The sequence below is a fragment of the Cnephaeus nilssonii genome (assembly GCF_951640355.1).
Source record: "Cnephaeus nilssonii genome assembly, chromosome: 4".
Taxonomy (NCBI): Eukaryota; Metazoa; Chordata; class Mammalia; order Chiroptera; family Vespertilionidae; genus Cnephaeus; species Cnephaeus nilssonii.
In genome coordinates, this window is record NC_137075.1 from 3482886 (window position 1) to 3509993 (window position 27108).

The 27108-nt window shown below is 41.5% G+C and overlaps 1 protein-coding gene across 1 annotated transcript in view; it reads right to left on the minus strand.

Moving 5' to 3' along the window:
* Positions 1–27108, minus strand: part of EDC3 (enhancer of mRNA decapping 3) — an 89680-nt gene that overhangs the window by 54716 nt on the left and 7856 nt on the right. Inside the window, exons 2-3 of the mRNA XM_079768861.1 lie at positions 5741–5922; positions 1864–2180 (exon numbers count right to left, since the gene is read on the minus strand). Coding sequence (XP_079624987.1) covers positions 1864–2180; positions 5741–5904 — 481 coding nt within the window. The 5' untranslated portion in view covers positions 5905–5922. The remainder of the gene's footprint in view (positions 1–1863; positions 2181–5740; positions 5923–27108) is intronic.

Below are 27108 nucleotides of genomic sequence, written 5' to 3' on the forward strand. Positions count from 1 at the left end.
ATATACACACACACACACACACACACACACACACACACACACACCTAGATAGATAGATAGATAGATAGGTAGATAGATAGATAGAGATATGCATAGCCCATGGACACAGGCAATAGGGTGGTGAAGACCTACCTGGGGGTGGGGGAGGGTGGGGATTGGGCAGAGGCAGATAAAGAAGAGACATTATCTGGGATAAACAGGAGACATTCGTAATACTATCAAAAATAAAAAATATACATAAAAAAAGAGAAAAGACTCATTTTCTTTTCAAGCATTCTACAGTTTTTGAAAGGATACAAAAATAACAATTCAATTTTAGTCTCAGGTTTTCAATCGTTGTCAATCCAGATAATTGCATAAGAAGCACTGAAGAGCCCTGCCCAGTGGTTCTACGTGGTTAGAGCATCAGCCCCGGCTCCAAAAGGTCTTGGGTTCAATTTCCAGTCAAGGGCACATACCTGGATTGCGGGTTTGATCCCTGGCTCTGATCGAGGCATGTGTGGGAGGCAACCATTCGATGTGTCTCTCTTACATCGATGTTTCTCTCTCCTTCTCTGTCATTCCCCTCCCTGCCTCCCTTCCACTCTATCTAAAATCAATGGAAAAATATCCTCAGGTGAGGAGTAATAAAAAAACAAAAACAAAAAAAGCACTGAAGAAAAGTACCTTGAAATATGTATTTTTTTTAATTTTGAAAATTTCAGGACTTTATTCACAGAATCAGGTATTTTCAAAACTTAAAAATGATGACCCCTGACATCAATGCCCACAGATTCTAGTGAATCTGTTATAATTCACTATTATATAAAAGATTCACATTATTTCGAGCAAATCAGTGAATTAACTATGGTTGTATAATGAGCAAATAACATTCAACAATTTGTTAGTACTAAACAAAACTGGACATCAGTACACACCAGTGCATACTCTCTGGATGTGCCAGTAGGGACAGTGAGTACAGCAAATTTTAAATTGTCAGTCTGTCAGAAACTAATTTCACAGAGGTTTCTAGGCAAGTGCCTTCCTCTCCTCTAATTGAGGATCAGAACCAAATCACAAGAAGAAAAGTTATTTAAGAATCCCCTGGAAGAGCCCCAGTGCAGATCCAACTCAGACATCACTATGACCATCAGTTACCAGATTAAAAACAATATCACTTCTGTCTATATGAACTCCAGGCAGATTTTTTCTTGAAGAAAAGAAACTGGTATGAGTCTCTAACAGTATATTTCTTTTCTTTTCTTTTTTTAAAAAAAAATGATTCAGAGAAAGGGGAAGGGACAGAAACATTAATGAAGAGAATCATTGTTTGGCTGCCTCCTGCACGCCCCCTACTGGGAATTAAGTCTGCAACCCGGGCATGTGCCCTGACTGGGAATCAAACCCTGACCTGGTTCTTGGGTCGACACTCAACCACTGAGCAACACTGGCAGGTCATCTAACAGCTTATTTCTTTTTCCTTAATATCTTATAGCTATGGAATAAGAGAACTGGGCTATATTTTTGTGAAGCTCTGCCAGCATCCTTTGTATTAGGGCAGTGATGGCGAACCTATGACACGCGTGTCAGCACTGACACGTGTAGCCATTTCTGATGACAAGCGCCGCTGAGGCGGCCGCATGCCGAGGATGAAACATTTGCTGCTCCTGAGGATGAAACATTTGCGAAATAATGTTTTTTTCCTCAAAGTGACACACTACCCGAGTTATGCTCAGTTTTTTGGCGAAGTTTGACACACCAAGCTCAAAAGGTTGCCCATCACTGTTAAGGTAATAAAAGATCTGTTTAAAGAATAGCAGCGGAAAAGAACTTACTGCCCTCAAATATCAGGTTAAGAAGAAATATCAACTTGCTCCAACTTACAAGAGTTGTGCCGGCGACGGAAACTTTTGGACTGGCTCAAAGGCTCCGTGTGCCTGTCCACGTAGCTCCTGGAGCACTGCTGCTGGGGGGAAGCGGCAGCGTCCTGGCTCTTCACATCCGTCCTCCTAGGGATGTTCTGAGGGGCGCTGCTGGAAGAGGCTGGCTTCTTGACCAACCTGCCCGTGCCGTTCTGATTGATACCCACTTGGTACCCAGTACCAGAAGGGCCTGATTCTGTCTGATGAAGGTCTCCAAAATGTTGGTTTTCTCCAGGACCTGGTATCTCCAGAATTTTTAACTCCATAATGTCACCTGCCCTGAAATGCACAAAAGAATCCAACTCTTAAAACTACAATAGTGGTAACAGTGATGAAACTGAAATCAAGAGCAACCAAGCATGTCAAACTTGTGGCCGGCGGGCCGCAAGTTTGACATGCTTGAGCTGTACCTTTGCAAGGCTGCATTTCCATGAGTTATCAAAGGCAAAAACTAGGAAAGGTGGTAGATCACTTAAAGACAAGACAGCCACCAACATTCAACAGACACAGCACTGGTCTTTAAAGAACCCTATTGTTAATCACAAAACTATCATTAGTATCTTAGATTTCTAGAATGTTTAATAGCTTTTTTTCATTCATTCACTCACTTGCTCATTCAGTAGGCGTATACATAGTACTTAATATGTGGTAAGCCCTGCACTGGAAATGGGGTATAGAGAGATGAAAAGCAATACATGCTTACAAAGAACTCACAGTCTGGTCAGCAGAAAGGACAGGTAGATAATCAAAAGTGTTAAATACTATGACATAAGTGTGCGTAAGAGACTAGAGAACCCAAAAGGAAAATACAGACGTTAGTTTGGCAGAGATCGATGAAACACGTATGCTAAGTCTGGGTGGGTATGGAAAATAAGAGTTGTCCAAGCAAGAGAGGCATTTGAAGCCAAGGCTCAAAGACTAAGAAAATGTGGCCCATTTGATGAACTGCAAATGTTATGGTGTGACTAAAAGGAATGATGTTTGTAGAGGGCCATTAGGAGGAAGGCCTGTGAAGGTAATCAATCAGGGGCCAGTCATAATCACATTGGATTTTTCTGGTGGCTGTAGGTGAAGAAACTAGAGTTAGGAAACCAGGCAAGAAGTAGGAGGGGATAAATAGGGCAAGTGACAATGAAAAGAGAGAAGGAAAAATAGAACCATGAGACATTTGAAATTCACAGGATTTTGGTGACAGGAACATTAAAGAGAAACAATAATTTATTATGGTTCTGAAGTTTCTAACTTGGGTGGAAGGTGTCATTAGTCACCTATTAAGGGTAGATCTTTGGGGGGGGGGGGGAGCGGAAATCTGCAGTAACAAATCCAGCTTTGAAAATCGTTTCTAAAAAAATATTTTTATTAATTTCAGAGAGAGAGAGAGAAACAGAGAGAGGAACATCAATGTGAGAAACATCAATCAGTTGCCTCCCTTACATACACTAACTGGGGATAAAACCTGAATCCCGGGTATATGCCCTGACCAGGATTCAAACAGGTGACCCTTTGGTGCATGGGACAATGCTCAACCAACTGAGCCACACCAGTCAGGACAGCTTTGAAAATCTTAAATTGAAGAATTAAGGATATCCACCTCAAAAATGACCAGAAGACAAAATGTCTGAAGTTCAGAAAATGGGTCTAAATTAAAGATTTGATATAGGCAAACAGAGAAGTCACCAGTAACAATGGCCAGTTTATAAATATTCTCATGGGGATAAATGACATGATATATGCAAATATTTAAGTCTAGTATTAAGTTATTAAAAATTAAATAAATGTTTATTATTACTACTAAAAAAGATCTGGGGTCTCAGCCTATATAATAAAGAGGTAATATGCAAATTAACTCACATCCTCACAAGATGGCTGCCTACAACCAGGCCGTCAGGGAGGTTAGTGAGGGACGACCAAACAACTGAACAGCAGGCTGCGTGGGGCAACCAGGGCGGCAGGGGAGTTAGTGAGGGACGACCAAACGACTGAACAGCAGGCTGTGTGGGGTGACCAGGCTGGCGGGGGGGGGGGGGGGGGGGGGGGACGTGAGGGGCAACCAGGTTGGCGGGGGGGGGGGGGGGGGGGAATGCCATTGGGGGTGACCAGGCCGGCGGGGGAGCTGTTAAGGGTGACCAGGCAGGAAGGCAGGTGAGCAATTAGGAGCCAGTGGTCCAGGGTTGTGAGAGGGATGTCTGACTGCCGGTAGCCTAAACTGGCAGTCGGACATCCCCCAAGGGGTCCCGGACTGGAGAGGGTGCAGGCTGGGCTGAGGGGAACCCCCCTCCGTGCACGAATTTCGTGCACTGGGCCTCTAGTATATTTATATACTGTATATTAGGCCCCTAGAACTGTAAGAAATGCAAAAAATTGACTGTTAATAACTCATTCTCGAATTGCCCCCCTTAAAAATCAAATTGCCCCCCTTAAAAATCAAATTGCCCCCCCTGTGGGGCATGTGCCCCATGTTGGGAACCACTGGACTAGAGAATGAGGCCACAAAAGGAATGAAGACAGACTACTTAGCTCTGAAAAGAACTACGAGTGTAAAGAGAAGGAAATGATAGTTGCAAACGCAAGTTGTATGTGGAATGGGGGCAGAATGTGTACTACAGGGGAAGCCTGGGAATGTTAGAATGCAGAGAGGAAAGAGATAGTTTAACAGTTGAAACTAAAGACACACAAAAGATGGACAGGGTCTCAAAGATGATAGAAAAGGATAGCATATAAAGCATCTATACTAATAAAGGGGTAATATGCTAATTAGACCGGGAGACCTTCTGGGAGACCTTCTGGACAAAGCCATGGTGGCGGGGCTGAGGCAGAGGCAGTTAGGGGCGATCAGGCCAGGAGGGGAGGCCAGTTGGAGGCTAGCAGGCTGGCAGGGGGAGGCAGTTGGGAGCGATCAGGCCGGCAGGGTGGGGACAGTTGGAGGCGAGCAGGCCAGGAGGGGGGGGCAGTTGGGGGCAATCAGGCCGGCAGGGGGGACAGTTAGGGGCAATCAGGCTGGCAGGGGGGACAGTTAGGGGCAATCAGGCCAGCAGGGGGGGACAGTTAGGGGCAATCAGGCCGGCAGGGGGGACAGTTGGGGGCAAGCAGGCTGGCAGGCAGAGTGGTTAGGGGCGATCTGTCAGGCAGGCAGGTGAGCGGTTAGGAGCCAGTGGTCCCGGATTACGAGAGGGGTCCCAGATTAGAGAGGGTGCAGGCCGGGCTGAGGGACAACACCCCGCCCCCTGCACGAATTTCATGCGCTGGGCCTCTAGTACATGATAAGATGAGTCCTGAACACAAAGGAGCTATTGACTTCAGAGGAGTTAAGAAATAAGATTGGATACACCTACAGAAAAGGTTATGTGTGTAAGTTTGCCACACTGGTAAAAAGAGGGATGTGAAGACAACTGAACTTCAGATATGCTGGAAAACACTAAGAAAAATACATCCCTGTAGCTAAGAACTTTAACTACTGGCTACATTGTGCTTCTGGAGATAAACTATGATACAGATCTACAGGGAAAACCAGTAACAACCTCAGAGTAAGAAAGCACAGTGATACAAAACTGAGAAGTAAAATCTGAAGCCATAAAGATTCTGAATTTGACCCATCCATTTAAATAATATAACACTGCATGCTTGATAGAGATAAGAAAAAAATTTCACAAACCCTGAACCATTAGCTGAGAGCCAATTATGATAGTCTACTGAAACAGCAGCAGGACTGCAAAATCTCACCTCCGACAAGAAGACTGTATTCAAAAGCAGCGCTACACAAGAGAATATTGGCAATCTGGCCTAGGTTCAGACCACCAGATCACCAGATTAGATTTGGAAGAATCCGTCGGGATGCTCACCTGAAGGTGACTTCTGGCACAAGGCACTTCACTCCATTGTGGAAAGGCCGAGTGAGAGAAATGGTCTGGCTGACCTGATCAACTGCTGACACTCTTCCCTGATAGACACCCAAGCTATCTCCACAGTTGATGGACACAATACTGCCCAGCCAATCGGTAGCCATGTTTCAGATGTGAGACCACTGTGGAGAGAAGAAACCAGGCAGTATACCTTAAGAAACAGACAAATCTTTAATTAAATTCAGTAAAGAATTATGTCAGGCTCTGTATCATGTGTTGCTTAATAATACATACTAATACTCTGTCACATCCTTAACTGATGTAATAAAACATAAAAAATAACTTTTTCCAGAAGGAGTATGCATATTAATGAAAAAGCAGTATCATATAATACGTATATATATAAAGATCTTACAATTGCTTTAAAGCACATGTACTAGATAAAGATACATATTTACCCAGATATCAAATCACACAAACTATAACTTGTTTATAACCTATTATATTTTAATATATCTGCCATTAGAATGCTTTCAAAAAGAATATGAGGAAATAATATATAAAATATTGGTAATGCAGAATAGCTCAAATCAGAATAACCCTCTTGAAATAATAAATTCTGGACAAAATTTTTCTTTAAAAGCTGGCTGAAGGCATTACAGAACACTACACCTGACAATTACAGAATATACATTATTTTTAAGTCTACACGGAATGCTCACTACTGTATGCTGGGCCTTAAACTAGTACCAATTCATTTCAAAGGACTGATATCAGTCCACAATAAAACTCAATTTGAAATTGATAACAATAGATCTCAAATATTTGGAAATTAAGCAAGACATTTCTAAATAACCTATGGGTCGAGGAAGAAATCAAAAGAGAAGTTAGAAAATAGTTCAAACTCAGTGATAATGAAAATGCAACATTTGTGGAACAAACTGAAAACAGTGCTTAAAGCCCAGCCAGTGTGGCTCAGTGGTTGAGCATCGACCTATGAACCAGGAGGTCACAGTTCAATTCCTGGTCAGGGCACATGCCCAGGACACAGGCTCGATCCCTGGTGGGGGCATGTAGGAGGCAACAGATGAATGTTCTCTCTCATCGATGTTTCTATCTCTCTTTCCTCTCCCTTCCTCTCTCTAAAATCAATAAAGACATATTAAAAAAATAAAAACAGTGCTTAAAGGGAAAATTAGAGCTTTAAGTACTTATATTAGAAAAGGAAAAAAGTTCAAAACCAAAGGTTGAAGACTCCATCTTAAGAAGCCAGGAAAAAAAGAGCAAATTAATCCAAAATAATTAGAAAGAAAATAAAGAGTATAAATCACTGAAACAGGAAACAATTCAGAAAAATAAACAAAACCAAATATTAGTTATTTGAAAACAATAAAGTTGATAAATCTTTACTACTAGGCTAATCAAGAAATAAAGATAAAACACACATTGTAACATCAGAAATGAACAAGGGGCCATCACAGGCATTAAAGAGGTGACTTTATGACAGTAAACCTGACAACTTACATGAAACACAGAAATTCTTTGAAACCCAAAAGTTACCAAAATAGATACAAGAAGAAATAGAAAATCTGAGTAGCTTTATATCTGTTTTAAAAACTGAATCCATCAAGAAAATGAGAAACCATATAGTAAGAGAAAATATTTGTAAAAAATATTCCTGATAAAGGATTATTATCCAAAGTATATAAAGAACTCAAACTCAACAATAGAAAATGAACAATCGCCTGGCCGGTGTGGCTTAGGGGTTGAGCGTCGACCTAGGAACCAGGAGGTCACGGGTCGATTCCCCGTCAGGGCACATGCCCAGGTTGTGGGCTCCATCCCCAGTGTGGGGTGTACAGGAGAATCAATCGGTGATTCTCTCTCATCATTGATGTTTCTGTCTCTCTCTCTCTCTCTCTCTCTCTCTCTCTCTCTCTCTCTCTCCCTTCCTCTCTGAAATCAGTAAAAATATATTAAAAAAAGAAAAGAAAATGAACAATCTGATTTAAAAAATGGGCAAAATATCAGGACACCTCACCAAAGAAGATATGTAGATGGCAAATAAGCATATGACAAGTTGCTCCATATTATATGTGATTAGGGAAATGCAAATTAAAACAGCAATGAGATACTACTACATACCTACTAGAATGGCCAAAATCTAAAACATTGACAACAACAAATGCTGGTGAGGATATGGACCAAGAGGAGTTCTCATTCATTGTTGATGAGAATGCAAAATGGTACAGCCACTTTGGAAGACAGTTTGGTAGTTTCTTACAATACTAAATATACTTTTACCATATAGTCCAGAAATCATACTCCTTGGTATTTACCCAAATGAGTTTTTAAAAAGCTGAACACAGATGTTTATAAAAGCCTTATCTACAACTGCCAAAATCTGGAAGCAACCAAGAAGTCTTCATGTAAGTGAATAATAAACCGTGGTATATCTAGACAATGGAATATTATTCAGCCCTAAAAAGAAACGAGTTATTAAGCCATGAAAAGAAACGTAAATGGATATTACTAAGTAAAAGAAGCCAATCTAAAAAGGCTATGTACTATGATATTCTGGATAAGGCAAAACTTTGGAGACAGTAAGATCAGTAGTTGGCAAAAGTAATCCAAAGGAGGCAACATAGCTTTTACAACAAATAGTACTGGAGCAAAGAGATATCCATCAATAAAAATAAACCTTGACCTAAGTCTTATAATTTTAATAAACATTTACTCAAAATGTATCTTGAACTTAAATGTAAAATATCAAACTATAAAACTTTCAGGAAAAAGATATGAGAAACCTCTGGTGAGGTAAAGAGTTCTAAGACTTGACACCAAAAACATGATCCATAAAAAGAGAAACTGATCAATTGGACTAATTTTATTTTTTAAATTTACTTCAGAGAGAGGAAGGAAAGGGAGAGAATGATAGAAACGTCGATGGGCTGCCTCCTACATGCCCCTACTGGGGATCCAACATACAACCTGGGCATATGCCCTGACCGGGAATTGAACCAGTGACCTCCTGGTGTGTGGGAGACACTTAACCATCTGAGCCACACAGGCTGGGCTCAATTGGGCTTCTTGAAAATTAAAAACATTTATTCTGCAAAAGACTTTAGGAGAAAAAAAAGGACACATTACAGTCTGAAAGAAAATATTTGCAAACTACATATGGACAAAAACCAAGGGCTAGGATCTAAAATATATTTTTTAAAAGTCTAAAAACCCAATAGCAAAAACAGAACAAAAATAATCCAATCAAAAGGGGCATGAAAAGATATTTCAACAAAGATATACAAATAGCACACGAAGCCCTGGCTGGGTTGCTCAGCTGGTTGGAGTGTCGTCCTGTGCACCAAAAGGTTGCTGGTTCTATTCCCAGTCCGGGCACATAGAGGAAGCAACCAATCAATGTTTCTCTCTCCCTATTTCTCCCTCCCACTCTTCCTCTCTCTCTTTCTCAAGTCAATAAACATATCCTGAGGTGAGGATAAGAAAAAAGCACATGAGTCCGGCTGGCGTGGCTCAGTGGTTAAGCGTCGACCTATGAACCAGGAGATCATGGTTCAATTACCGATCAGGGCACATGCCTGGGTTGTGGGCTTGATCTCCAATGTAGCGCACGCAGGAGGCAGCTGATCAATGATTCTCTCTCATCACTGATGTTTTTGTATCTCTCTCCTTCTCCCTTCCTCTCTGAAATCAACAACAACAAAAAAGATATTTTTTAAAAAGCACATGAAAAAATGTTTAACATCAACCATTAGGGAAATGCAAATTAAAACCATAATGAGGTATCATTACACACCTATGCTAAATTAAAAAATACTGATCATACCAAGTGCTGACAAGAATGTGGAAAAACTGGATTACTCATGCATTATTGATGGGAATATTAAATAGTGTAGCCATTCTGGAAAACAATTTGGCAACTTATAAAAAGTCTAAACATGCAACTACTGCATGACCCAGAAAATGCACTACTGGTCATTTATCCCAGAAGATTAACTTAGGTTTACACAAAAAATCTTTACATGAATGTTTTTATCATGTTTATTCCTAATAACACCAAACTGGAAGCAACCCAGACGACCATCAACAAGTGAATGGTTAAACAAACTGTGGCCCTGGTCGGTTTGGCTCAGTGGACAGAGCATCAGCCTGCGGACTGAGGGGTCTCAGGTTTGGTTCCGGTGAAGGGCACATGCTTGGGTTGCAGGCTCAGTTCCCAGTGTGGGGTGTGCGGGAGGCAGCTGTTCAATGTTCTCTCTTTTCATTTATGTTTGTCTCTCCCTCCCTCTCCCTTCCTCTCTGAAATCAATAAAAATATATTTAAAAACAAAACAAAACTGTGTACATCCATACCATGAGAAGAAATGAAAAAAGCCAGCCCCAAAAGGCTACATTTTGTATGATTCTATATGTAGAACACTCTAGAAATGACAAACTATAGAAATGGAAAAGAGATTAATGTTTCCCAAGGGGTAGGGAAGAGGTAGCAACAGGAGGGAAACAGGTATGTCTATAAAAGAGCAACATGAGGTATCCTTCTGGTAATGAAAATGTTCTGTGTCTTAACCATATCAATGTCAATATTCTTGTAGTGATATTGTGCTATACTTTTTAAAAATATATATATGTTTTATTGATTTTTTACAGAGAGGAAGGGAGAGGGATAGAGAGTCAGAAACATCGATGAGAGAGAAACATTGATCAGCTGCCTCCTGCACACACCCTACTGGGGATGTGCCCGCAACCAAGGTACATGCCCTTGACCGGAATCGAACCTGGGACCCTTCAGTCCGCAGGCTGACACTCTATCCACTGAGCCAAACCGGTTAGGGCAATATTGTGCTATACTTTTGCAATCAGGTAGGATATATGGAATTTCTCTGTATTATTTCTTACAAATGCATATGCATGTACAATGATCTCAAATAAAAAGTTTATAATAAAAAACCAAGGTCTTCTCTTGGGAAGATGGCTGCTAGATAGTGTGTGAGTGAGAGAACGAAAGGCGAGTGTGTGGACGTGCGGGGAGTGTCTATTTGTGGGTGAGGGACAGCTATACTCCAAGGGACTGTTGGGGACTGCCGGACCGGCTCCCCTGACCGGGCAGCCTCCACTGCTGCTGAAATCTCTCCCGGAGCGGCCGGCTCTGCCGCAGAGACTGCGCCGTCCTGAAGGGGAGAGCGGCTGTGGTCAGAAGCCCAGCCTTACCTTCAATCGGGAAGAATGGGATAGCTCCCGGGACCCCACAACCACAACGCCCAGGGACCAGCTGTGAGCCCACAAACACCGGTCTCAAGCAGCACGAATACACGGACTTGGACGAGCCCTGCACCTTCTCACAGAAATGTCAGATTTCACCCAGAGAAAGGCGAGGTCTGCGATCCAGGCTGAAGGGAGAAACGTGTGCACCAGGATCTAGAGGTTCAAAGGAAGTCTGCGCCCCACAAAATCCGCTGACTTTGGGGCCAGCATAATCCGCGAATGTGGAAGGGGGTCCACAGGGCCGCTGACAGAAGGGAACTCTAGAAATCAACCCATAGCCGGGCTGGGCACAAAAAGGCAGCCTGAAGCTTTACAGTAAACCGGCTGCGCTGTGCCAGGGGAAAAGACGTGCAGAGACGTGAGCAGTCACGCGCAGTGCCGGGGAGAAAAAGTCGAGAAATCCCGCACTTATACAGGCTCTTTTTTCTCTTTAAATCCTTGCTTTTGATTACTAAGCCCAGTACATAGGATCACCCAATTGGGGGCACTCTCAGAGACTGCAGGGGAAAGTTGTTTTTGTGGAACCTGGGGATCAGAGTGGGGAAAAATGATCAGAAAACCAGCTCTGGGGCAGTCCATACCCCCAAACCAGTATTAAGTGCAGCCGGGAAAACAAATTCTAAATACTGGGTAGAGAGGACTTATAGCCCCGGATGTCAATACAGAAACACTGCCACCCAGGGGTTGAATAACAAACTGACTCTTGTGTAAATACAACCACAGGCAGGCTGAGTAACAAAGAAATACTGCCTGCTGAAAACAAGATTCTGGTGTACGACACAGAGGAGCTGTGGAACGCAGGAAACTTCAATACTCAGTCTTGACTACCTGACAGGAAACAGGCATGCCAAACAGGACAGTAGAGGAAGTGAATGACCTTCACAACTGCACATTTTTATTTTTTACTTAACTAAATTTTTTTTTCTCACTTGATTTTACCCTTTTATTATATTTTTATTTTTAATCAGTATTATTACTACTATTTAACTTTTTTTTAAGTTTCATTTTACTTTCTCTTTATTTTATTTTGGGATTAGTGTTCTACATTCTATTTTCATTTTCCGTTTAGCATCATTTTACTGTATTTCAACTTTACCTTTATGCCAACACTCTCCTCTTCACTTTCCCCTTTTTGTTGTCATGTTTCTCTTACCCTATTCCTGCTTTAGATTTTCCCTATTCCTTCTTTTTATCCCATTAAAAACTCATCCTACTTATATATCTAATTAGGGGCCTGGTGCACAAAATTCTTGCACTGGGCGGGGGGGGGGGGGCGGGGGTCCCTCAGCCCAGCCTGACCCCTCTCACAGACTGGGAGCCCTCTGTGGGAGGCGACCAGGCTGATCAGGGGAAGGCGCCAGCCCCATCACCCCACTGCTGCAGCCACTGCCAGCACCGCAGCCATCAAGGTGTTTTCATCAACATGGACTCCAATTCCTGCACCATGAAAAAATGACAACTTTCTTTAGGCATTTTCAAGATGTGTCTTTCATAAGATATGACATTTTTTCTTTTCTTTTTTTTTTTTTATCCTCACCTAAGGATATGTTTCCATTGATTTTTAGAGAGTGTGGAAGAGAGAGAGAGGGAGAGACAGAGAGAAACATCAGTGTGAGAGGGACACTTTGATTGGTTGTCTCCTGCATGTGCCCTGACCAGGGCCCCGGCCAGGGAGGAGCCTGTAACCTAGATACATGCCCTTGATCAGAATCGAACCCGGACCCTGTGGTCGGCAGGCCGAGGCTCTATCCACTGAGTCAAACCAGCTAGGGCAGGATATGACATTTCTTAGCCCTCCAGCAGCAGACCTTCGTTTTTTTCTCCAGGAGTGTGGAGGAAAAACCCTAGATCACCTTTTTGGATTCATATTACCAAAGTTACCAAGAACACTGCAAGTGGTGGCGCAGAGGGAGCTTAGCCAATGAGCAGTCAAAAAAGGGTTTACGCTCAAACTGGTTTGACTCAGTGGCTAGAGCATTGGCCTGCAGACTGAAGAGTCCCAGGTTTCATTCCTGTTAAGGGCATGTACCTTGGTGGGGGGCACATCCCCAGTGGGGAGTGTGCAGGAGGCAGCTGATAGATGTTTCTCTCTCATCGATGTTTCTGATAGTCTATCCCTCTCCCCTCTTCTCTGTAAAAAATCAATAAAATATATTTTTTTAAAAAAGAGAAAATGTGTTTCCTTTCCAGCCCATGCGCAGAGGATCCCCTGCATTGTGTCCACTGGGCTAGGGGTGTGTATCCGGCCACACCCACAAGCCTGGCGGCCATGTGTTCACTGTGTCCGCCGGGCTGAAGGCCTGGACCCGGCGCACACAGCGCGCGGCAGCCACCGGGGGCAATGCCCCCGCAGCCCAGCGGCCCTGCATTCGCTGTTTCTGCCAGGCCGGGCAGCGTGGACCCAGGCTGCTTGCACTTGGCGCCCCTGGCCGCTCCTAGCGGGGGCGTTCTGGGACCCCGGCCACTCAGGGCCTATGCACGGGCCTACAGGCTCTGAGAGTGGGGCCCAAGGATGTTTCTGGGACGCATGACGGTGGGCACCCACGTATGCAAATTAACCCATCTTTGTTTGGTTGATTTGCATACTCACTCCTGATTGGCTGGTGGGCGTCACGGAGGTACGTTCAATTTGCATCTCTTTTATTAGTGTAGATTTCCGATCCCCTGTTCCAACTCCTCCACACACACTTCTCTCTTCTCTTTCTTCACTATCCAATTGTTTTTCTCTCTTCCCTTTTTTGGTTTGCTTTTTGTTGTGTTGTTTTTTTATTTATGTTTTTTGTTTTATTTTGTTTTGCCCTTCTTTCTCTCTGTCCTATTGTTGTTTGATTGCTAATTAGATTGGTTTGTTTGTTTGTTTGTGTGATTGTTTCTCTTTTTTTTGCTTCTGTTTTTCCTCTCCTTGTTTGTTATTAGTTGTTTGTAGTTTGCATTCATATCTGGGTGTTAGTTGTTTGCATTTTTTTGGATTAGTTTTTCTAGTGGAGTTTTCTCCCCATATAAATAGTTTTTCCCCCTTCTTTTTTATTCTCTTTCTTTTCTCTCTTACGTTTTTTCCTTTTCTTGATATCATTTTTGCACTCTTTTTTTTTTTAATCTCCAAATTCTCTTTTCTCTGGTAGTCACCTTTATTTGGGGTTATTAGTATCATGAATACATTTGTGTTCAGTGCCTTCTGCGTTTTACCTTTTTGTGTTGTATTTTGTGCCTTTAAGTCAACGCAGGAGAAAGAGAGCTACATAACCAGACACATGGAGAGGAGAGATCATGGGGAGACAAAGAAACAGTTCGCATACGAAAGAAAAGGAGGCATCACCAGAAAAGAAAGTAAACGAAATGAAGGCAAGCAATATGTCAGAGAACGAATTCAGAGAAATGATCATTAGGTCGCTGAAAAGAATGGAAGACAAATTCAACAATATGTGTAAGAATCAAGAGGAAATGAAAAATGACATTGCTGCAATAAAGAACACAATGGAAAGCATCAAAAGTAGATTAGAAGAAGCGGAGGACTACATCAGTGAGCTAGAAGACAAGGTAGGGAAAAATACCCAAGCAGAGCAGCATCTAGAAAAAAAGCTTAAAAAACAAGAGGAGAGTCTAAGGGAACTTTGGGACAACACGAAACAAAACAACATCAGCATAATAGGGGTACCAGAAGAAGAGGAAACTGAGCAACAAATAGAAAACCTGTTTGAAGAAATAATGACAGACAACTTCCCTGATATACAGAAGAAAAAACTCACACAAGTCCAAGAAGCTCACAGAGTCCCAAACAAAACGAAACCCAAAAGACCAACGCCAAGGCACATTATAATTAAATTGGCAGATACCAACAACAAAGTAAGAATCTTAAAAGTGGCCAGAGAGAGACAGAAAGTTACCTACAAAGGATCCCCCATCACATTAGCAACTAATTTCTCAACAGAAACACATCAGGCCAGAAGGGAATGGAATGAAATATACAAAGTCATGCAAAGGAAGGGTCTCAATCCAAGAATACTGTACCCAGCAAGGCTATCAATCAAAATTGAGGGTGAAATCGGGAGCTTCACAGACAAAAAAGGACTAAGGGAGTTTATCACCACCAAACCAGCAATGCAAGAAATGCTAAAGGGTCTGCTGTAAAAAGAAGAAATAGGAAGCAAAGAAGGAACACAGGCATAAAAAATAAAAATGGCGACAAACAAGTACCTATCAATAGTAACTTTAAATGTAAATGGATTAAATGCCCCAACCAAAAGACATAGGGTAGCTGAGTGGATAAGAAAACATGACCCATATATCTGCTGTCTACAGGAAACCCACCTCAGAAAAAAGGACGCATACAGACTGATGGTAAAGGGATGGAAAAAGGTATTTCAGGCAAATGGAAATGAAAAAAAAAAAAAAAAGCTGGGGTAGCAATACTTATATCTGACAAATTAGATCTCAAAATGAAGGACATAACAAGAGTTAAGGAAGACCACTTCATAATATTAAAGGGAGCAATCCAACAAGAAGATATAACTCTGGTAAATATATACGCACCCATATAGGAGCACACAAATACATTAAAAAAAAACAAAAAACTTCTGGAGGATATTAAGGGAGAGATTGACAGCAATACAGTCATAGTAGGGGACTTTAATACCCCACTAAGACCACTGGACAAGTCCTCTAAACAAATATCAATCCTAAATGACTCACTAGATCAGGTGGAATTAACTGACATCTTCAGAACATTTAACCACAAAGCCACAGAATATACATTCTTCTCAAGTGCACATGGATAATTTTCAAAGACAGACTGTATGTTGGCACACAGGCAAAGTCTCTTCAAATTCAAGAAGATAGAAATCACATCAAGCATCTTCTCAGGTCACAATGACATAAAACTAGAAATCAACTACAATAAAAACAATTTTAAAAAAGCAGACACCTGAAGGCTAAATAGCAACAATGACTGGGTTACCAGAGAGATCAAAGAAGAAATAAAAAGCATCATGGCAACAAACGACAATGAAAACACAACAATTCAAAATCTATGGGACACAGTGAAAGCAGTCTTGAGAGGGAAGTTCATAGCTCTACAGGCCTACCTCAAAAAACAAGAAACAATAGTAATAAATTATCTAACCCTACAAATCAAAGAGTTAGAAAGAGAGCAACAAGAAAAGCCCAGCGTAAGCATAAGTAAGGAAATAATAAAGATCAGAGCGGAGATAGACGAAATGGAGACCAAAAAAAAAAAAAAAAAAAACAACACAAAAGATCAACAAAACCAAGAGGTGGTTCTTTGAAAGGATAAACAAGATTCATGTACCTCTAGCCAGGCTCACCAAGAAGCAAAGAGAGAGGACCCAAATAAACAAAATCAGAAATGAAAGGTGAGAAATAACAACAGACCCCACCGAAATACAAAGGATCGTTAAAAAATACTATGAAAAACTCTATTCCAACAAACTGGACAACCTGGAGGAAACGGACATATTCCTAGAAAAATACAACCTTCCAAAACTCAATCAGGAAGAATCTAAAAATCTCAATATGCCAATAACTATAAAAGAAATTGAAACAGTCATCAAAAAGCTTCCAGAAAACAAAAGCCCAGAGCCAGACGGCTTCACAGGGGAGTTTTAACAAACATTCAAGGAAGAACTAAAACCTATCCTCCTCAGACTATTCAAAAAAATTCAAGAGGAAGGAACACTTCCAAGCTCCTTCTATGAAGCCAGCATCACCCTAATACCAAAACCAGATAAAGACAACACAATGAAAGAGAATTACAGGCCAATATCCCCCATGAACATAGATGCCAAAATCCTCAACAAAATTCTACCAAATCGGCTCCAGCAATACATCAGAAAGATCATACACCATGACCAAGTAGGATTTATCCCAGGGATGCAAGGATGGTACAATATCTGCAAATCAATAAACGTGGTACATCACATAAACAGAGATAAAAATCAGATAGTCATATCAATTGATGCAGAAAAAAGCATTTGACAAAATCCAACACCCTTTCTTGATAAAAACTCTCAGCAAGGTGGGAATAGAAGGATCATACCTCAACATCATAAAAGCCATATATGATAAACCCACAGCCAACATCATACTCAATGGGCAAAAACTATAACCATTTCCCCTAAGAACAGGAACAAGACAGGGATGCCCACTCTCACCACTCCTGTTCAAAATAGTACTGGAAGTATTAGCCACTGCAATTAGACAAGAAGAAGACATAAAAGGCACCCAAATTGGAAAAGAAGAAGTAAAGCTGTCCTTATTTGAAGATGACATAATATTGTACATAGAAAACCCTAAAGACTCCATCAAAAACTATTAGACTTAATAAATGAATTTGGCAATGTAGCAGGATACAAAATTAACACCAAGAAATCTATGGCATTTCTATACACCAATAGTGAACTTACAGAAAGAGAGACTAAAAAAGCAATCCCATTTACCATCGCACCAAAAATATTAAGATACCTAGGAATAAACTTAACTAAGGAGGTAAAAGACCTATACGCGGAAAACTACAGGACACTGAAAAAAGAGACAGAGGAAGACGTAAACAGATGGAAGAACATACCATGTTCATGGATTGGTAGAATCAACACAATTAAAATGTCCATACTACTGAAAGCAATCTATAGATTCAATGCACTCCCCATTAAAATACCAACAGCATATTTCACAGACCTTGAAAGAACTCTCCAAAAATTCATCTGGCATTAAAAAACGACCCCGAATAGCTGCAGCAATCCTGAGAAAGAAGAACAAAGTAGGTGGGGTCTCAATACCAGATTTCAAGCTGCATTACAAAGCCACTGTTCTCAAAACAGCCTGGTACTGGCACAAGAACAGACATATAGACCAATGGAATAGAATAGAGAACCCAGAAATCGACCCAAACCACTATGCTCAATTAATATTTGACAAAGGAGGCATGAACATACAATGGAGTCAAGACAGTCTCTTCAATAAATGGTGTTGGGAAAATTGGACAGATACATGCAAAAAAATGAAACTAGACCACCAACTTACACCATACACAAAAATAAACTCAAAATGGATAAAGGACTTAAACATAAGACGGGAAACCAAAAAAATACTAGAGGAATCCACAGGCAGAGAAATCTGACATATGCCGAAGCAATTTCTTCACTGATACCGCTCCTAGGGCAATGGAAAATAAAGAGAAAATAAACAGTTGGGACTACATCAAAATAAAAAGCTTTTTTACAGCAAAAGAAACCATCAACAAAACAACAAGAAAGCCCACTGTATGGGAGAACATATCTGCCAATGTTATCACCGATAAGGGTTTAATCTCCAACATTTACAGGGAACTCATACAACTAAAGAAAAGGAAGATAAATGATCCAATAAAAAAATGGGCAACGGACCTAAATAGAAACTTCTCAAAAGAAGACAGAAGGAAGGCCAAGAAACATATGAAAACATGCTCAAAGTCACTAATTATCCGAGAGATGTAAATCAAAACGACAATGCAGTACCATCTCACACCTATCAGAATGGCTATCATCAACAAATCAATAAACGACAAGTGTTGGCGAGGATGCGGAGAAAAAGGAACCCTCGTGCACTGCTGGTGGGAATGCAGATTGGTGCAGCCACCGTGGAGAACAGTATGGAGTTTCCTCAAAAAACTAAAAATGGAACTCCCATTTGACCCAGTGATCCTACTTCTAGGAATATATCCCAAGAAGCTAGAAACATCAATCAGAAAGGATATATGCACCCCTATGTTCATAGCAGCACAATTTACGATGGCTAAAATTTGGAAACAGCCTAAGTGCCCATCAGCAGATGAGTGGATTAAAAAATGTGGTACTATTCCATCTACACAATGGAATCCTATGCTGCACTAAAAAAGAAGGTATTCCTACCATTTGCAACAACTTGGATGGAACTGGAGAGCATTATGCTAAGTGAAATAAGTCAGTCAGAGAAAGATAAATATCACATGATCTCACTCATCTTTGGGAAATAATGAACAACATAAAGTGATGAACAAAAACAGATCGAGAGACAGGGAAGCATTGATCAGACTGTCAAACCTCAGAGGCAAGGTAGGGGAGGGTGGGGGTAAGGGGGAGAGATCAACTGGTTAGGCTTATATGCATATGTATGCATGCATATAAGCCTAACCAGTGGACACAGACAACAGGGGAGAGAGGGCATGAGTGGGGGGGAGCGGGGTTTGGGAAGGTAATAGGGGGATGAGGACAAATATGTAATACCTTAATAAAAAAAATTAAATTACAAAAAATAAATAAAAGCTAGAGAATAAAAAACTGAATAAAATAAAAAGCATAACTACTAGAAAAGTAGAAGTAAAATAATCTTTATTTGTAAACTATACAACTATGTATATAAAAACCCTAGGGACGATTGAGAAACCAAGATGGCAGCATAGGTAAACACCTGAACTTGCTGCCTCGCACAACCACTTCAAAACTACAACTAAAAGACAAAACGGACATCATCCAGAACCACAGGAAGGCTGGCTGAGTGGAAATTCTACAACTAGAAGGAAAGAGAAAAGCACACTGAGACTCAGAGGAGCTGTGGAAGTGCAGAGGTAGGGAGGCGCGTGCGCGGTGAGGGCTGGCAACTGAGGACATCACTGGCTTTTTCAATCTGCAGGGAGACAAAAGCTCCCGACTGCTCTGAACTCCAGTTCCAGGCGAGACTCTGCACCCAGACTCAGACGGGGAGAAACTGGACTGTCTGGCATCAGGTGGAACTCGAGGGGGGCTTTCTCTCAGAGGTGCTTGCAGCAAGTACCACGGGACACTGAGACCCGGGGGCCTCTTAGGGCAGGGCTGACGGGAAGCCATTGCTGTTTGCTCCGCCCTGAGACCCCGCCCCGTCCAAGCTGTGCATAGAGGCTTTTGCATATGAATGGCCTGGTCCTTTGAAATCTAAACTTACCTAACAAACTACAGCTGAGTCAGAGAGACCCAGAACATCCAAAAGAAGGCCCAAGGCCCCACACCAGCTTGCATTGCTTCACAGCTGGGCCTCATCTGGGCACCTCCAAAACCCAAACAAAGAAGAGGAATCTGCAAATCTCTCGGTAGCTCCTGCTGGGTGGCCTCAGGCAGAGGCTAAATTAGCACCTCCTTGGAGATCCAAGAGCCAGTGTACCCAGTGGTCAGACTAGGACCATCCAGATTACAACTCCTCAAATCCATAAGGGACACACTCAGGGGGCAGACTCAGTGAGCACCAAAGTCCCACTGAAGCAAATCTTGCCCCATAAGGGTGTCTCCAGCACAGAAGTCCTCCCATCGTAGACACAGCTGATCCTCACAGCCAACTGGCCTGGAGGTCAATTCCTTCCAGTGATACGAACAACAATCAAGGCTTAACTACAACAAGACTATGCACACAGCCCACAAAGGGGTGCACCAAGAGTGTTCACCTCAGGTAACTGGGGAGGCTGAGCCACTGGGCCCTATACAACATCTAGCACACAAAGCTTCTCTATCAACTCAGGGAAGCAGCCAAAATGCGGAGACAAAGAAACAGGTCACAAATGAAAGAAATGGAGAAAGCACACTACTGGATATAGAGTTCAAAAACACAGTTATAAGGTTTTTCAAGAATTTTCTAGAAAAGGCCGATAAATTGTGAGACCCTCAAGGATATGAAAAAGAACCAACTAGAAATTAAGCATACACTGACTGAAATTAAAAATAATATACAGAGATCCAACAGCAGACTAGAGGATCGCAAGAATCAAGTCAAAGATTTGAAATACAAGGAAGCAAAAACACCCAACTGGAAAAGCAAAAAGAAAAAAGAATCCAAAAATTTGAAGATAGTGTAAGGAGCTTCTGGGACAACTTCAAGCATACCAACATCCGAATTATGGGGGTGCCAGAAGAAGAGAGAGAACAAGATACTGAAAACCTATTTGAAGAAATAATGATGGAAAACTTCCCCCACCTGGTGAAAGAAATAGACTTACACAGAACCCCAAACAAAAGGAATCCAAAGCACACAGAACCCCAAACCAAAGGAATCCAAAGAGGACCACACCAAGACACATCATAATTAAAATGCCAAGAGCAAAAGACAAAGAGGATATTAAAAGCAGCAAGAGAAAAACAGTTAGTTACCTACAAGGGAGCACCCATACGATTGTCAGCTGATTTCTCAACAGAAACTATGCAGGCTAGACGGGAGTGGCAAGGAATATTCAAAGTGATGAATAGCAAGAACCTACAACCAAGATTACTCTACCCAGCAAAGCTATCATTCAGAATTGAAAGTCAGATAAAGAGCTTCACAGATAAGAAAAAGCTAAAGGAGTTCATCACTGCCAAACCAGTATTATATAAAATGCTGAAAGGTATTCTTTAAGAAGAGGAAGAAGAAGAAAAAGGTAAAGATAAAAATTATGAACAACAAATACATATCTAACAAGTGAATCTAAAAATCAAATGAAAAATCTGATGAACAGAATAATCTGGTGAATATAATAGAATCTGGGGCATAGAAAGGGAGTGGACTGACAATCCTCAGGGGGAAAGGGGTGTCGGGGGTGCGGGAAGAGACTGGATGAAAATCATACACCTATGGATGAGTATAGTGGGGGTGGGGGGTAAGGGCATGGGGTGGGGTGGGAACTGGGTGGAGGGGAGCTATGGGGGGAAAAAAGAGGAACAACTGTAATAATCTGAATAAAGATTTTTTTAAAGGAACCCTAGGGACTGTACCAAAAAGTTAAAAAATCCTACTAAAATTAATAAGTGAATTTAGCAAAGTCACAGGATACATGCTCAATATAAAATAGACAACTGTATTCTATAGAATAGCATAAAAAAAACTGAAAGTCAAAGTTAAAAATACTATTTATAATGATATCAAAAAACATAAAACACTTAGAAATAAATCTAATTAAAAATGTGCAGGATCTCCTGTAGAAACTGATGAGAAATATTTTTTAAATATCTAAATAAATGGAGAGATATACCACATTCATAGACGGAAGAGCTTAATGTTGTCAAGTCTCCCCAAGTGAATCAAATACATATATCAATAAAAATCTCAGCTGGCCTTTTGGGAGCTGAAAAACTGGTCCTAAAATGTATATGGAAATGCAAAATAGAAAAGCCAAAACAATTTTAAAAAATATGCAAAGTTAGATGTTTCACTACCTTCTATCAAGATTTACTAAAAACTGTAGAAATCAGTGTGATATTGTTGCAAGAATAGACAGACAATGAAACAGAAGAGTCCAGAAGTAGACCCACTCACATATAGTCAACTGACTTCTAATCAAGGTACCAAGGTAAATCAATAGATAAATCAAAATAACGTTCAATGAATGGTGATAGAATAACTGGATGGATATGTGAGAAAAATAGCCTATTCCTATCCCACACCAGATACAAAAATTAATTTGAAATAAACTATCTAAACATAAATGCAAAAATTAAAGCTACTAGGAAAACAAAATGCAGAGTATCTTAGTGACCTTGGGGTAAAGATTTCTCAGACAAAACACCAGTGCTAATTCTGATAAATTAGATTTCATCAAAATAAAACGTCATGTTCATCAAAGGCCACCATTAAGGAATACAAACTGGATGCAGAGAGAATGCCATGTCTGTCAGACAGGCAGAGACTGGAGTGATGCTGCCACAGCCGTGGATGGCCAGCAATCACCAGAGGCTAAGATGGAGCAGCTTCTCCCGCAGAGTCCCCAAGAAGGAGCCAACCCTGTAAATGACACTCAGATCAGACTTCTGGCCTTCAACACTGTGAGAATCAATTTCTGGGGTTTCTGGTGGTTGTTTTTTTAAAAGAATACAAACTGTCAGAGGTGCCAAAAACGATGCAGTGCGACCAGCTGGGAGACAGCTCCAGGAGTCCATGTGAGATGATGGTAAGCTAGAATAGGTCACATCAATGAAGGTGGGAAAGCTGATGGATTCAAGACCTATACTCGTATAGACGGTGGTTTGAATTTGGTGATAGTTTAGTGTGGTGGGTAACAGAAAAGGGAAAAATCACCTTCAAGAAAATAAGAGATGATTGGAACACACAATCCCACAACCATTTACACATACCATCCTACTGTGTAAGAACAGCAGCAGAGGTTGCATTTATTGCATTCTTACCATTTCAGGCATGAGCTACAACGTTAGGGGCCATTCTTTCCTTCCAATCGCAAGACAACCCAATGAGGTAGCTACTTTACTATCCGATTTTACAGATGGGGTATTTGCAACCCAGATATTATATTGGATATTTTACACACTTGTAACCAGAGCAAAAAGTTAGCTTCTTAGGCTCTGGCCGAGTGGCTCAGCTGGTTGGAACATTGTCCCGTACACCAAAAGGTTGCGGGTTCTATTCCCGGTCAGGCACATACCTAGGTCTAGAGTTCAATCCCTGGTTGGGGGATGTGCAGGAGGCAACCAATCAATGTTTGTCTGTTTCTCTCTCGCGCTCTAAGAATTAATAAAAACATATCCTCAGGGAGGTTCTAAAAAAAAAAAAAAGTCAGCTTCTTAATACAAAGGCATATTTTCTATGTTGTACATACTACTCCTTTCTTTTCTTTGAACATTCAGATAATTCCATTTTTCATTTATAAAAAATGCAGCAATTATCAATTTCACTTGGTGCTTGTCTTAAATCATTGTCTTAGGATAGAGGCTCAATCAGTTCAAAGGTAAAATAACCTTTTTGTCAGATTACAATGTACCAGAGCAGAAAACTATTTTTTTCAAACCAAATCATCCTCTGGATAGGTTTAGATAGTCATATCTTTTACAGGAAGGGAGAGGGAGAAAGGGATAGATACATCAATAATGAGAATCACTGATGGGCTGCCTCCTGCACGCCCTGCATCAGGGATCAAGCCCGCAACCCAGGCATGTGCCCTAACGGGGAATCAGACCATGATCTCCTGGTTCATGGGTTGACACTCAACCACTGAGCCACGCCTGCCAGGCTAGATAGCCATACATTTAAAATAATGGTACTATAGAGCATTATGTTAAGTGAAATAAGCCAGGCAATGAAAGAAAAATACCACATGATCTCACTCATTTATGGAAAACAAAGAACATTATAACCTGATGAACAAAAAGATACAGAGGCAGTACAGCACCGAACAGACTGGCAAATTACAGTGGGAAGGCTGGGAGTTTTGGGGAGGGGGGGAAAGAGATCAACCAAAGGACTTGTATGCATGCATATAAGCACACCAATGGACACAAGACACTGGGGGGGGGGGGTGGGGGGGGATGAGGGAATGCGACAGAGGGTAGGGGAGGCTGGGGGAAGGTCAAGGGGAAAAAAAGGAGATATATGTACTACTATATGTAATACTTTAAACAATAAAAAAAATCCATAAAAAATAAAATAAAATAATGGTACTATAATAAAATATTTAAGAAGATATTCCATATCATCTTGCCTCATCCCCAAATCACTCCACTGGAGACTACCTCCCAGGCAGCGAAGCACTTCAAGTAAACTTTCAGATTTACCATGGTAAAAAGATGGGCCTGCTTTCTTCTATTATAAACACCCCAAAACAATGAGGAGAAAAAAGGTAAACCATAGTCAAGGAGAAATATTCACAACAGAAGTATCTGATCCAGGGATTGTATCAAAAATATGTAAGGAAAATTTAGCTTGGCCGGTGTGGCTCAGTGGTTCAGTGTTGACCTATGAACCAGGAGATCACAGTTCGATTCCCAATCAGGGCACATGCCCAGGTTGCAGGCTCGATCTCCACTGTGGGACATGCAGGAGGCAGCCTATCACTGATTCTCTCTCATCATTGATGTTTCTATTTCTTTCTCCCTCTCCCTTCCTCTCTGAAATCAATAAAAATAAGAAAGAAAAAGAAAAAACAATATATAAGGAAAGCTTATAATTTTATATTTTTAAAGCAAGCAAAAGAAGTTATCTGAATGGCCAATAAACATATGAAAAGCTTTTCAACATCATTAATTAAGTAAAGGCAAATTAAAACACCAGACAATCCAAATGTCCATGAGATGAATGGATAAACAAAATGTGGCATATACATAGAATGGAATAATATAATTCAGTCTTAAAAAGGAAGTTCTGATATATGTTACAACATAGATAAACCTTGAAGACATTATGTAAGTGAAATAAGCCAGACACAAAGGACAAATTTAGTATGATTCCACTTAAATGAGGTTCCTAGAGTAGTCAAACTCAGAGAGACAGAAAATATAATGGTGGCTGCCAGGGGCTGGGGGAGCAGGGCATGGGGAGTTATTATTTAATGAGGACAGGGTTTCAGTTGGTGATAATGAAAAAGTTCTGAAGATGGATGGTGATGATGGTTGCACAATGTGAATGTACTCAATGCCTTGAACTGTAACAGTTAAATATGGTTAAAATGGTAAATTCTATGTATATTTTACAATAAAAAAAAATCAAATCAGAAAAAACACACACCATAAGATACCATTTTATAGCCACTACAATGACTTAAAATAAAAAGAACTGGCTCGCCTAACCGGTTTGGCTCAGTGGATAAAGTGTCAGCCTGCGGACTGAAGGGTCCCAGGTTCGATTCCGGTCAAGGGCATATACCTTGGTTGCAGGCACATCCCCAGTAGGGAGTGGGCAGGAGGCAGCTGATCGATGTTTCTCTCTCATTGATGTTTCTAACTCTCTCTCTCCCTCTCCCTTCTTCTCTGTAAAAAATCAATAAAATATATTTTTTTAAAAAAAGAACTGGCTGGTAATACCAAAAGTGTGTGATAATGTGGAGCAACTGGGACTCTCTTACAATGCTGATAACGTAAAATGATACAACCACTTTGGAAAACAGTTTGGCAGTTTCTTGTAATATGAAACACACTCCCATGACCCAAAATTTCATTCCTAGGATCTATCCAAGAGAAATGAAAACATATTCACAAAGACTTGTATATGAATGTACATAAAGGGGTAGGCAAAAGTAGGTTTATAGTTGTGAATATGCGCAGAGTTTAATCTTGTATTATTTATCTGTATCACAACTATAAACCTAGTTGCAAACCACCACCATCTCATATTTGCATAAATCCCATATATGGTCTCTCTACTATCACTCCTGCCCCTCCTACTATTCTTTCTCTGCACAGCAACCAGAGCAAAGTTTCAAATGTAAATCAGTTGTCATGATCTTGCTTAACAACTGTACTAGTAATCAAGACAGCCTTCCTTTCCATAACACTATCGTCCCGACATGATCGGATTTCTGCTGACCTCACACAGCTTCATCTCTCACCATTCCCTTTCCACTGTCCTGCACACACACTGGTCTTCCTACTGTCCCTCAAACATGTTAAGCTTGTTCCTTCCCTCCAGAACGTTGCACCAGGTAGTCTCAGAACACACTCTCCCCAGCTCTGTGAATGGCTAGTTCCATCTTGTCTTTCGGGTATCTGCTAAAATGTCACCACCCCAAAGAGGCTTTCCCTGGATACCCAATCTATTCCCCAACACTCTCAAACATCTTACCTTTTGTATGAGCTCAGAATACAGCACCCATATGAATTACCTTATTTGTTTACTAGAGGCCCAGTGCATGAAATTCGTGCATGGGGTGTGTGTCCCTCAGCCCAGCCTGTACCCTCTCCAATCTGGGACCCCTCAAGGGATGTCCGACTGCGGGTTTAGGCCCAATAGGGATGTCGGACATCCCTCTCACAATCCAGGACTGCTGGCTCCCAACTGCTTGCCTGCTTGCCTTCCTGATTGCCCATAACCGCTTCTGCCTGCCAGCCTGATCACCCCCTAACCACTCCCCTGCCAGCCTGATTGCCCCTAACTGCCCTCCCCTGCAGGCCTAGTCACCCCTAACTGCCCTCCCATGAAGGCCTGGTCCCCCCCCCCCAACTGCTCTCCCCTGCTGGCCTGGGTCCCCCCCAACTGCCCTTCCCTGCAGGCCCAGTCGCCCCCAACTTCCCTCCTCTGACAGCCTGGTCACCCCTAACTGCCCTCTCCTGCAGGCTTGATCACCCCCAACTGCCCTCCCTTGCAGGCCTGGTCCCTCCCAACTGCCCTCCCCTGCT